We start from the raw sequence: 14,080 nt of genomic DNA, 5'->3' as shown, positions 1-14,080 counted from the left end.
TATAACTCAGGACACCTCTTGTCCATTCAATGGCATATCTCACTTCAATACATACCCAATATTTGCTTTATTTTTTCAATTTGATTGCCGGTCCATGTAGAAGAACTTTGCACGAGTACTTGAGCTTTCTAATCTCTGACAATTACTACCCCGTTGCTTAACTTCTTTAACCGCAACTCACTCTTCCCGCGAATTTGGGTTTTAACGACAGTCACTAGTCATGCGGCAACTGACCACCCTTAGCACCAGATTATGTGGTTCTCCGGTTAGACCACTGTTCAATCTAAGCAAGTAACATGGGGACATGAATGTCGAAAGTTTTAACGTGAGCACCTGCCTTGACAGCCTTATCTCACATGATCTTTTCCATCGCCCCTTTATTCCTCAATGAAGAAATCAGGTGGCAATTTTTGTACATTGGCTTTGACCTGTCCATGCACAATTACTTTGCTGGAGTACTCGAGCTATCTAATCTTTGACCATCGGATGTCCTCTGTTAATTCGGCAACAGCACCTAGAGACGTAACCGGTGGACCGAAGTACGATCCATCAATAAGCCGAAGACATTGTTTTTTCTCACAGGGACGCACTGTGGTAATTCTGATATGAACAGAGTATTCTCTGAACATATCTGGACAAGGAAGGAAAATTCAATGGTATCTTCTGTATATGATACCTTTCATTCATCAACCCAGCACACATCTCATTCATACGATGTGGTGCTCTGGTCTGACCTCTTTCAATCTATGCAAGGACTAAGCCAAACAGTAGACTACAACCAATTTTTTAGTCCCGGCCAGTCTAGAGGTACGGGCCACCTCTTTATACCCCGGGATTTCAATAACACCAAGGCGGAGGCTTCATCAAGGTAACATGCCCCCGGGGGGCCCCCGTGGACAATTTATGTTCAGTTTAGCCTTGCTTAACTTTATAAAGACCCCATATACATGAATACAAATCTGAGATCAATCGCTATATATATAGCTGATCGCTACAAGAACGATCATTTCATATTCAGTCCTTTAACTTTAAAATTATTACAATTGTATTCAATTTTAATCAAAACAACATTTCGGTCTGAGGAAAAGCTACAACATCGAAATCTACATTAACATTATTTTCTAATTTATTTAGATTTCGATCAACTTCGAATGTCATAATTTGACCGCACTGGTCTGATTTTAAAGAACATTAAATGACCTTAACTATATTTCCAATTTCATTAATGTTGCTCAAATGCTTAAGGTGTGGGTATAAGGTGTGTTTGGCTGTGTTTTGGTATAAAAACGTGTGGTTAACGGAACTTTTCATTTACATTGAAAGTGTGAAAATGCAAATGTGTGTTAACTATGATTGCGTGTGTGTGTGTTAAAGAAAGTTTTTAAACAATTTATCAACTCTTTCTTTTTTGTCGACACAAACTGAAACATTTTCCCGTAAAAAAAAACCACCACACAATTCATAAAGTAACTTTAACAGGAAAATTAAAGTTTCACTTGATAAAACGGAAATTTTCAAAATCAGAGAAAATAACAAAAATTCTTTAAACATCAACAAAAATATTTATGTTCTTGATAAATGAAAAGAATTATTAACAAAACTGTAAACCAATTTTAACTTATGACAAAAATTTACAAATTACTTTTGCATGAAAAATGTTTAATTTTAAAATTGTATTTTTGTTTTCTATATTTGCAGATAAAAAAAACAACATCAATCAACATGCGACTGGATACAAATTCAAATGAAGATTTCAAAGCGTTAGGTTCAACGTTTTGTGTAAGTTTTATTTTATATTAAATTTACAAACAAATAGATATTAAAGTAAAATTTGTTCCTTTAATAGAAAATTAAACCTGAAAATTTATCCACCTGGGGTGGTTCTGCCAAACAAGATACAAGACTGCCAATAACTGATTATTCAACTTTAGGAGGTCCCCGTCATAATTGCAGTCCCTTTCCCATATCCCGTGATGTCAATAATCGTTTTATATTATGGTAACTAATTGTTATTGTTATTTAGTTTTACTTAATTATGTTTTTAAAATTTTTTAATTAACAAACCTATTTTTTTTTTAAATTTAGGGATGGTGACATAACCACATTGGAAGTAGATGCCATCACCAATACAACCGATGAGACTTTAACTGAAAGCAATATTATATCGGAACGTATTTTAAATGTAGCTGGTAATCAATTAAAAGATGATTTAACACATAATATTAGAGGTAAGCATGATTTATATTCTATAAAGTTTTACAGCATAACCGATTTCGGATAAGAATCCCAACAAATCGCTACTTTTAACAAATCTGATTAGATTTATAGGTGACATAAAGTGATCTTAATTGAGTTTAGATTACAAAAGAAATATAGAACAAGATATTTCAGTTGTTGCTATTGAAGGCAGGGATAGGAAAAGGTCTTGTACCGGTTCTTAACCTTCTTCGTCTCAACAATTTCTGCAAAAGCTGTAACCTAGGTAATCCATAACATCTGATATTCGTCTAATTGTGAAATGTCCAGTAAGCAGGTTTAACGATTATTGTAAAAGAGATCTATTTTTGTAAAAGAGAAGGCCCCAACATTTTGGATATTCTGAAATTCCTTTTCCTCCAAAGTACATGGTGAGACTGGAAATGAGTACAAACGATATCGTTTAATACGAGACCTTTTAGAGATGAAGGACTACATTGATATAACAGGTCGATGTATCGAAACATTTACTGGCAATATGATAGAAACGAAGAGAATATGATCAACCGAAAAGTTGTCGTATTAGTTCTTAAACCACCTAGAGATCTCACCGAAGTGTTTATAGTGTTTTAACTGTTTTAATCAAAATTTGATAATGCTTGCAAAATTCAGTACTTTTTGACCTTTCTACAAACTTTTAATTGCATTCCATGAACTGGTCTAAAAATTACTACAATGACTAGTCCATAGACTAGTATAAATCTTCAATTTATAGGTTAATCTTTAAACAAACAAATATATTACTCAGTTAATAAGACAATAGACTAATTCATAGAGTTGTCCGAAAAATTGTTATTTGGCTAGTCCAAAACGCAGCCAATATACTAGTACATAGCCCAGTCAATAGATTATGTCATATAGTAGTTAATAGACTATTGAAAAAAGTCGTCAATAGACTAATTTTAACAGTAAAACAAACTTACAAGTTTTTTTTAATCACTACTGTAGGCTAAGATCGTGGTTCCAAAGTAAAGGGGTAACGATCATCTCTAGTCAATATTATAACCTAATCTCTAAGAGAATTACAGAAATCTTAAGAAATACAGTTATGCCGATATAGTGACTTTGTGCCCTCCCTAATATTTGAAAATGTTGGTGAAAAGCCCTACAGAGAGGAAAAAAAATTGCCAGGCCAGTTATCAAATTAACACCAAGATGTTTTTAATTATTCAATAACATCCGTTTTCGAAGTACTTACATGCGTACGATAACATTATGTTGTCAAAATTGCAATAAATCGTTGTCGTAATCTAAATTTTATATACATCCGTTATCTAAATGTTAACAAACGTGGTAAGCTTACTATTAACGACGGGTTGTATTAATTTCAATACTTTTCTACTAGTTTATTTTTCTCTGTGTATGTAGTGACTTACGAAAGGAATTATTTCAGATGTTCTTCTTTTCATGGAAATAGTTCTCTTTAATTTTCCCATTAGTATTTCAGAGAGCTGTAATATTTGATATAACATTGCACCTGAGATGTACAAATGCTATAACGATAAAAGCAATACGTTTGTTGTATTTTGAATAGTTGTACTCGTAAATCTAAATGTCCAGTCGATATGTATTCTGTATATATCATACTAACATCGTACGTATTCATTCTGAGGAGGCTTTCTCATCGTCTTCTTCTTGTCTGAATCATACCCTTGGATCCTTGTTGTTCTTTCTATCAGTCCATGATTCCAAGTTAAAAATCAAATTTATCAATCTTTAAACATTTGCAGATTGTTCATAGTACCGACCATTGTCAGCTATGACCTTTTCCCATTTTTCCTGCATTATATGGATTCCACAGAACTGCAAATATAATAAAATTTTAAAAGGGGCTTTTTACAGGGGTTACGGTTAAATGAGGCCCCATAATTATAAATTTCATGAGGGTCATTATGACCAGTATTGAACTTGATTTTGCAACTTTTTATCGAGATACAAATATATTAAACATAATTATGAACTTAAAATCTTTATTTGGCAGGTTTAGTTGTATGGGAACTTGGAGAAATAATGGACCGATGTAAATAGAATATCATGTACCAAATTTAATTGAATTTTCTCCAAAATTGCGACCTGTAGTTTGATTACAAGGTTTTAGGTTTAGTTGTATGGGGGCTAGCTGAAATAATGGATCGATCTTAACAACTATCAATACACTTTGTCCCTGGGACAATAGAAGATCATGTACCAAAATTTCATTGAATTATCTCCAAAATTTCGACCTTACTTTGATTACAAGGTTTACATGGGCGGACAGACAGACATAGAAAGAATCGGAACCGATTGGTATACTTTAGGTGGGTATAGGATCAATATTATTGTGCGTTACAAACATCTGCACAAAACCCAATATACGCTCCCCACTAAAGTGGTGTAGGATATAATAAAGCCAATTGTTATAAGAACCAATTTATTTTAAATAGTTGTTAAGAGGTATTTCGATATGTGGCCAAGTGTGACGGATATCTGGCTGCAGATTTTGAGCATTTTTAACCAATTCTCGAATTCAAACGAATCAGCGGAATTCTGTACAGGTACTGCGATGGTCTGGCTCTTACTAGATTGACAACAACCAGTCACATTTTCCCGATTTTCTCCAAGTGACCTGGAGACCATATATGTCACTTGCTTGCTATTGTAAAAGTAGTAATTACTTTCTGGTTATTGGAATTATACAGAACGTTCTCTCAAAAACGTAATGTTCATTTTTGGCTTTCCTTGAAAATTTCAAGAATTGACACATCTTGGCGAGGTCGTACATATTTACACCCTACTCCATTATAGTGTAAAAGGTAGTTTACGTTTGTGCTAATGTTTGTAACAACCAAAAATATTGGCCATACCATTCAGCTCAGAATCACTTCCTGAATCGATTAAATTATGTTCGGCCGTCTGTGTGTCCATCTAAATCTTATGCGCATGAAATTTGTAAGATACTTTTATTAAACCTATTCAAAATTGTTGAAATCGGATCATTTAAAGCGCATAATAATGATAAATGTTCTAGTATCTCCAAATTTTGCCATGACTAATCTTAATTCCACTGTCGGTCTAGAAGACCCCGAAGTAAAATAATGATCTTTTAGGGTTAAAAAGTTGTTACTCTATTTAATGTTAAATTAATCTTTTAAAATATGTTGACATATTATTAATATTACTATTGCTTTATTTCAGAATGCCGCACTGGTGAAGTACGCGTTACCAAGGGCTACAATTTACCCGCTAGTTATATTTTACATACAGTGGGTCCATCTTATAAAGAAAAATTCAAAACTGCAGCCGAAAATACTTTACATTGTTGTTATAGGTAAGTAAAAACTACAAAATTTCGAAAGAATATTCGAAATAAACTTTTATTTTATAAATTTATTTTCAGAAACGTTTTATGTAAAGCCAAAGAACTGAATTTAAAAACTATAGCTGTTTGCAATATTAGTACCAATCAAAAAACATTTCCAGCTGATCTAGCCGCTCATATTGCATTAAGTATATTATCTTTTATGGTGATTATATTTAAGTGATAATTTACTAATTGTTTTTTGTTTTTATTACAGGAACTATACGCCGTTATTTGGATAAATTTACATCGCAAATCGTGATATTTTGTGTTAGTCCCCATGAGCGGGGTATTTATGAGGTATTGGCACCTCTTTATTTTCCACGTGATAATCTAGAAGAACGTAGTGCTTTATGGCAATTGCCTAAAGATATTGGCGGTGAATATGGTGAACCACAACATCCCGATCGTCAAATACGTATTATACGCAATCCACAGCATAGCGTTTTAATGCGTCATCATGGTATGTTAAAAATGGAATTGTTAAAAGGTTTAAGTTAGGGTTCTATAGTTGAAACGAAAAGTCGACTTTTTGCATTTTATGAAAAGTCGACTTTCGACTTTTTGCATTTAGTTAAAAGTCGATTTTTCAACTTTTCGACTTTTAATATTTTATGTTCGACTTTTGGACTTTTCGACTATTTTCGACTATTTTCGACTTTCGACTTTTTCCGACTTTTCGACTTTTTTCGACTATTATCGACTTTCCGACTTTTTTCGACTATTTTCGACTTTTCCCGAGCAGAGTTAAAAATTTATAAAGTTGCCAGAAGCGTAAATTTATAATGTTGCCATTTAACATTATATTATTATTATTTATTATTATTAATAAAAAAAATTTATTTATATTTTTTCTATTTGTTGCAATTTTTTGAGTTTTTTCGACTTCTTTCTATTTTCGACTTTTTTCGACTTTTTTCGACTTTTTTTCGACTTTTTCCGAATTTTTCGACTTCTTTTGACTTTTTCCGACTTTTTTCGACTTTTCCGACTGTTTCCGACTCTTTGACTTTTCGACTTTTTTCGACTTTTCGACTTTTATTTACAAAGTCGACTTTTCGACTTTTTTTCATAGACGATAGTCGAGTTATCGACTTTTTTGGAACAAAATAGTCGACTTCGACTTTTCGACTTTTTTCGACAAAAAGTCGATAGTTCGATTATTCGAAAGTCGCTTTATAGAGCCCTAGTTTAAGTTAGATACATTTTTAATTTAGAGATTCTATTTCAAGTTTTGCCTTTAAATCATTTTAGTATTAGCCAAGACATTAACCCCTTCTTTTTATTATGGATCATCATGTCAATCGCATCTTTATAGCGTTAAAGATAATTTTTTTAAAACTTCCATAATAAAACTATATTTTACCACCAGCAATAACAAAAACAAATATATAACAACTACAGATTGTTAAGAAATTGATAAATAATTTTAGTATTGACTGAGCAAACATACAACAATGCAAATTGATAAGAAAAACTGAACAAGGGTTCTTTTCTTTCTATTCAGTAGTTCGACTCTCTTCTATCCATATTCCATACAATCCATTAACTCTTAACGTACAATTTTTCACCTTTCTCACCTTTAATAATATGTTTATCGTTGTTGTTATATTATTATATATTCTCCTTTTTTTTTTTGATAAGATTATAAAGTTTATTAATTGTTTAAATTGGTTGTGGAACGAGGCAGAGTTAACAATCAGTTTCATTGAATTTATAAACACAAACAAACGTTTTTATTTTTTAAATAGTGAATAGAAAAGTATCGCTTGAAAATTAAAGACGCAAATCGTAAATTGAAAAGTTATAAAAATAGTGCAAAACTAAGTTTTGAACAAGTTTAAGATTTTAATCTTCTACAAGGAATTTAAATATTTTGAGAAAAGCAGTGCAGTTGTTACAAGTAAATAAATATGTAATTAAAATAATTATGACTCATGTTTATAGATAATGATAATCAATTGTTATATTAATGAAATAATTGTTTATTTTTATTATTTAAAGTGAAATCATTGCTACTATTTTTGGATTAAGGGAAACCAATCGAAAATCTGAAAAAAAAAGTTTTATATTTTTAATTAAAACGTTTGAAGTAAAACTTGGGAATATATTTAGTAACAGCTATTGATATCGTCAATTGTTCCAATAGTTTTTAGTTCTATACATTCACCCCAATTGTTTCGACTTCTAAATCCAACTATAATTTATTTAATAAATACTCTCGATGAAGATTAGTTCTTTCTTTTTATTGAAATTTCTAAACTTCTAATACTTTTCATTACCCACACCCTTCGTAGATGTATAACCCACATCATGGTGTATTACAGTGTCGGGGTAGGAAAGTGCTTCCAGTGCTTCTAGTTTGTCGGGTCTATAAACAGGTAATGTCACTTCACTTTTCTGCTTGTAGCAACTGGCCATCCGATTTAACAATGTGTTGCCAGTTATCTCCAGGACAGTTTCCTGGGTGGTCAGTTGTTAGGTAATTAGTTAGATAGGTAGTTAGTTAGGTAATTAGGTAGTTAGTAAGTTATTTTGTTAGTTACATAGTAAGTTACATAGATAGTTAGTTAAGTAGTTAGTTAGTTAGTTAGTTAGTTAGTTAGTTAGTTAGTTAGTTAGTTTGTTAGTTAGTTAGTTAGTTAGTTAGTTAGTTAGTTAGTTAGTTAGTTAGTTAGTTAGTTAGTTAGTTAGTTAGTCAGTTAGTTAGTTAGTTAGTTAGATAGTTAGTTAGCTAGCTAGTTAGTTAGTTAGTAAGCTAGTTAGCTAGTTAGCTAGCTAGTTAGTTAGTTAGTTAGTTAGTTAGTTAGTTAGTTAGTTAGTTAGTTATTTAGTTAGTTAGTTAGTTAGTTAGTTAGTTAGTTAGTTAGTTAGTTAGTTAGTTAGTTAGTTAGTTAGTTAGTTAGTTAGTTAGTTAGTTAGTTAGTTAGTTAGTTAGTTGGTTAGTTAGTTAGTTGGTTAGTAGGTTAAGTTAGTCCTTCGCATTGCCTAAATAGTATTCTCTTAAAGGAATCGAGAAGTTGTTTCTATTTGGGCTTATTCATAGAACTAGATTATAGAACTAAATTAGTTCGGTGAAGTCGGGAGAATTCTTCCTATATTTGTTTAAGAATTTTACTCTGACATTTTGAACCAATTCTTTGGATACTTAATATCACGATTTATTAATTTATTAGATTTATGCATAGCTGTATCGGAAATCATTTTCTCCTTTAAGGTCTACAGACGAACGACGATCTCTAGATTGTCTCAGAATTTTACAACAACTCAAATATAATTCTTTATCTCTATTATGAGGTTTGCAAGCGATATTTGGTATGACAAGTGTTAGTTCTCATCCGATTGTCATATGTCTATTTATATCTTCAGATTTTATTTACATATACGTACCGAGCATACGCTCCAAAGGAAATCTATACTTAAAGAAAACACAATGTTATTGTTGGTGACTGAGGTAGATAAATTGATATCGTTCTGATCTTTTAGTCAGAAGTTTGTGAGTTTGATTACCACCAGAGACTCTAATAAAAGTGTGCACAACAGATTTAAATTTGAAATTTAAGCATATAAAAGTTAAGGTAACATTACAAGACATTTAAAATCCCCTTTTATTTGCAATTTAAAATTAGATTTTCTAGAATCTTGGCAACCCTTCCGAAGTACTTCCCTAAAATATGCTACAAAAATTATTAAAATTCATAATGACAAGATCTTTATCTCAAAAACACTGAACAAAATTGTATATGAAACATAAGAAAATTCTAAAAACGATTTCATTAAATGTCTCACACATAATCAATCAAAGTAAAATTTAATTGCAATAAAAATTTTACTCACGACTTTGCTGTTATTTACTGGTTTATCAAGGTTCTTCAAAAAATACCCTCTAAATGTATACATAGATCATGATGTGCTTTTTATCTTGACCGCCCATAAATACAATTTTTTGCTCTATTAGACACATTAACTCGCATAAATTGAATTTCAAAAAATTATGTAAAATTTAACCAACCACAATGTCTGATAAAAGCATTTCAGAAGCTGTCCGGCCCCTATTAAGCGTTGTTTATATATTCCTTGTTTAAATGTTCCATTATGCATGGGATCCCCCTAGGGGCGTTATTGCAAATGTGGAAAAGAGATGCTGCCAGTAAATCTAATCTGATATGACTATAAACTGGTGATGATCAAAAGTATCCTCTGCCTTTCCTTGCATAATATGAAATGGCGATGAACCGAAGCACCTGTTCTTTGGACTTTATCCTGACTGGTCAGTTAGTTATGTTTCTTTCGGGATAAATGTGGTGGCTGTGGTTTAAACCCAAATTCGCGCTAAAGGTAGCTTGTCTTAAGGATTAAGAATTAAAAAATGATTGATTTGAACGACAACGACAACGCAAAGAATGATTATGAGTTTGCACATTATTGATAAGAGGGATTCTGGGATGTTTTTGAGGCATGACGACTACTTCGTCGAGAGGTTTAGTGGAGCTGGTAATTGCTTAATTTTTTATTAATCGGCGATTTTTCTTCCTGTATTGGAGTTAGTCTAAAACATGCTCAACTTACAGACGACTCTTGTGGCCACTGAAATATTTCTTGTCAATTTGAATTGTTCCGTACTAAGGACCAGAACTTACATCCCTAGGAGATGTTGACGAAACACCAGAGCAATCTCAGTTGAGCGATATTAAGAAATGATGAGAATGTTTCATGGAAATGAGCATTCGTCATAGAACTAATGACTGTTTATGTATTATCGGGATATATATTGGGCTTGTCTCATGATATCTGTCATTCCGCAACGGAGCTATTATGGCAAGATATTAGATAACTCGTGTATTTGAGCAAGCGGAAGAATTATATATAAAAATTGCCACCTACGTGTTTCTAACAAAGTTAGTCTGGGACTGAGTTAGTCATCAAAGAAGCTTAGCCTGTGGTCCATTGTTAAATACTGTCTTATTTAACAATGGACCAAGGCAGTTATTCACGTAAAGCACTTCAACATTATGGGTGAGTTCGAAAAACACGTATGTCAAAGATTCTAATGTATCTGTTCGGTATTCTATGATTTCAGAGTTCTTTTTGTGGCTGATATCTCAGCCTGAAATAAAGATTACTTATTCAAAAATTCAGACATAAAAATATAATTCTTCTCGTTGAGGCCATCTATATAAACTTATCTGAAAGCGATCATCCTCCAATTCCTCCAATTTATATACAGCGGAATGTATTAAGCCATGTCCATCTTGAATGTTAAAAAGTCAAAACAAAATCATCAAAAGTCACATCCAGCATATTTGGTAGCTTGTTGTAGTGTATGCTAGATTCAGTGCAAACGAAATCAACTGAATTTCCACAAGCTTTCTAGATTATTAAAATAAGAGATAAATCTTTCAAATTGATTATCTTATTTACAAGAAAGATCCAAACAAAATTCCAAAACAATAGATTTTTATCTGACATGTTAGACTACTTCTTATCAGTTGATGCTCCATACACAGTTTGAAAACGATGAGAATTATCTTGAAAAAATTGCATACATAACAAATATGTAACTTTACAGTTTATAAAGAATTTACGTCACTCTATTTAATATATTAAATAACTGGTTTTAAGTAGGGGCATAATTATTAATACAAAAATTTAGTCCGGGAAGTTTTTTTGGAAGACTATAAATCTTAATGTATATTTACGTTTTATATCCTGCCCTCTTTCCATTACATTCTTAAGCCCTTATAAAAAACTGAAATTTGTAAATGTTCTCCGAAACTGAAAATTTTAATTTTTCAAACCTATTAAACAACTCAACATACTTTCCAACTTAATAGCTCCGCTGATAAAAAGAATTCTATCATATGAATTATGTGGAATAGAGATGGCGTAAAAACCTTAAAACACTAACAAGCTTAAAACTGTTGCTAAATATTCGAATAGAAAACAAAATTAAAAAAAAAATAAAACAGAACAGATTTCTATGACACAGTCTATTCTTTTAGTGTGTTATCAAATAACAACTTTTTATTTAACATAGAGGATAGAAAAAGAAAAAAAACTTTGCAATATAAACTTTTTCTGTTAATTTTTCTACAATAACAATTATTTCTAAATAAAGTGTGGTGTTTTAAAGTGCTTCTTAAATTGTTGGAAAAAATTTGTTAAAATATTTAAATTTTTTATTTAAAAGAAAATTACAAAAAAAGTGTGGTGAATTTGCAATAATAATATGATAAACGATTCATTTCAATTTTCCTGTAATTAATAAAAAATTATTTCTAAGTGCAAACAATTAAATTTAATACATGCATATACATAAATATATTTACATTCTACTTACGTAAACGTTAATCAAATATTCGTAAACACATTTGCAAAAAAAAATGTATAACTTCAAACTTGTTTTGTTCCGACATGATTTCGGAGTTGCGCTCTTTTGCCAAATATTTTATTAGTGTCAAGTTACATTTACCTACTAGATTATAGACCAGACTATTATCTAGATTGTAGTATATGACTAGAATATAAACTAGTCTAGGTCTATAGACTTGACTATAAACTAAACTATAGATAAAAATATAGACTAAAGACTAGACTAAATACTAGACTATAGACTAGACTATAGACTAAATACTAGACTAGGCTATAGACTATAGACTAGACTATAGACTAGACTATAGAGTAGACTATAGACTAGACTATAGAGTAGACTATAGAGTAGACTATAGAGTAAACTATATACTAGACTATAGACTAGACTTTAGACTAGAATATAGACTAGACTATAGACTAGGCTATAGAGTAGACCAAAGACTAGACTATAGACTAGACTATAGACTAGATTATAGACTAGACTATAGACTAGACTATAGACTAGACTATAGACTAGACTATAGACTAGACTATATACTAGACTATATACTAGACTATAGACTAGACTATAGACTAGTATATAGACTAGACTATAGACTAGACTATAGACTAGACTATAGACTAGACTATAGACTAGACTATAGACTAGACTATAGACTAGACTATAGACTAGACTATAGACTAGACTATAGACTAGACTATAGACTAGACTATAGACTAGACTATAGACTAGACTATAGACTAGACTATAGACTAGACTATAGACTAGACTATAGACTAGACTATAGACTAGACTATAGACTAGACTATAGACTAGACTATAGACTAGACTATAGACTAGACTATAGACTAGACTATAGACTAGACTATAGACTAGACTATAGACTAGACTATAGACTAGACTATAGACTAGACTATAGACTAGACTAGACTAGACTATAGACTAGACTATAGACTAGACTATAGACTAGACTATAGACTAGACTATAGACTAGACTATAGACTAGACTATAGACTAGACTATAGACTAGACTATAGACTAGACTATAGACTAGACTATAGACTAGACTATAGACTAGACTATAGACTAGACTATAGACTAGACTATAGACTAGACTATAGACTAGACTATAGACTAGACTATAGACTAGACTATAGACTAGACTATAGACTAGACTATAGACTAGACTATAGACTAGACTATAGACTAGACTATAGACTAGACTATAGACTAGACTATAGACTAGACTATAGACTAGACTATAGACTAGACTATAGACTAGACTATAGACTAGACTATAGACTAGACTATAGACTAGACTATAGACTAGACTATAGACTAGACTATAGACTAGACTATAGACTAGACTATAGACTAGACTATAGACTAGACTATAGACTAGACTATAGACTAGACTATAGACTAGACTATAGACTAGACTATAGACTAGACTATAGACTAGACTATAGACTAGACTATAGACTAGACTATAGACTAGACTATAGACTAGACTATAGACTAGACTATAGACTAGACTATAGACTAGACTATAGACTAGACTATAGACTAGACTATAGACTAGACTATAGACTAGACTATAGACTAGACTATAGACTAGACTATAGACTAGACTATACTAGACTATAGACTAGACTATAGACTAGACTATAGACTAGACTATAGACTAGACTATAGACTAGACTATAGACTAGACTATAGACTAGACTATAGACTAGACTATAGACTAGACTATAGACTAGACTATAGACTAGACTATAGACTAGACTATAGACTAGACTATATAGACTAGACTATAGACTAGACTATAGACTAGACTATAGACTAGACTATAGACTAGACTATAGACTAGACTATAGACTAGACTATAGACTAGACTATAGACTAGACTATAGACTAGACTATAGACTAGACTATAAGACTAGACTATAGACTAGACTATAGACTAGACTATAGACTAGACTATAGACTAGACTATAGACTAGACTATAGACTAGACTATAGACTAGACTATAGACTAGACTATAGACTAGACTATAGACTAGACTATAGACTAGACTATAGACTAGACTATAGACTAGACTATAGACTAGACT

At 31.6% G+C, this 14,080-nt stretch overlaps 1 protein-coding gene across 1 annotated transcript in view; it reads left to right on the top strand.

The window, feature by feature from the left end:
* Window positions 1-14,080, top strand: part of LOC111679542 (protein GDAP2 homolog) — a 90,528-nt gene that overhangs the window by 74,756 nt on the left and 1,692 nt on the right. Inside the window, exons 4-9 of the mRNA XM_046954097.1 lie at window positions 1,699-1,779; window positions 1,847-1,998; window positions 2,086-2,228; window positions 5,431-5,563; window positions 5,633-5,742; window positions 5,811-6,056. Coding sequence (XP_046810053.1) covers window positions 1,723-1,779; window positions 1,847-1,998; window positions 2,086-2,228; window positions 5,431-5,563; window positions 5,633-5,742; window positions 5,811-6,056 — 841 coding nt within the window. The 5' untranslated portion in view covers window positions 1,699-1,722. The remainder of the gene's footprint in view (window positions 1-1,698; window positions 1,780-1,846; window positions 1,999-2,085; window positions 2,229-5,430; window positions 5,564-5,632; window positions 5,743-5,810; window positions 6,057-14,080) is intronic.

This window comes from Lucilia cuprina, chromosome 6 (genome assembly GCF_022045245.1).
Source record: "Lucilia cuprina isolate Lc7/37 chromosome 6, ASM2204524v1, whole genome shotgun sequence".
In the NCBI taxonomy this organism is placed as follows: domain Eukaryota; kingdom Metazoa; phylum Arthropoda; class Insecta; order Diptera; family Calliphoridae; genus Lucilia; species Lucilia cuprina.
Note: the sequence above shows the minus strand (reverse complement) of the source record. Positions and strands in the feature narration are given on the sequence as shown.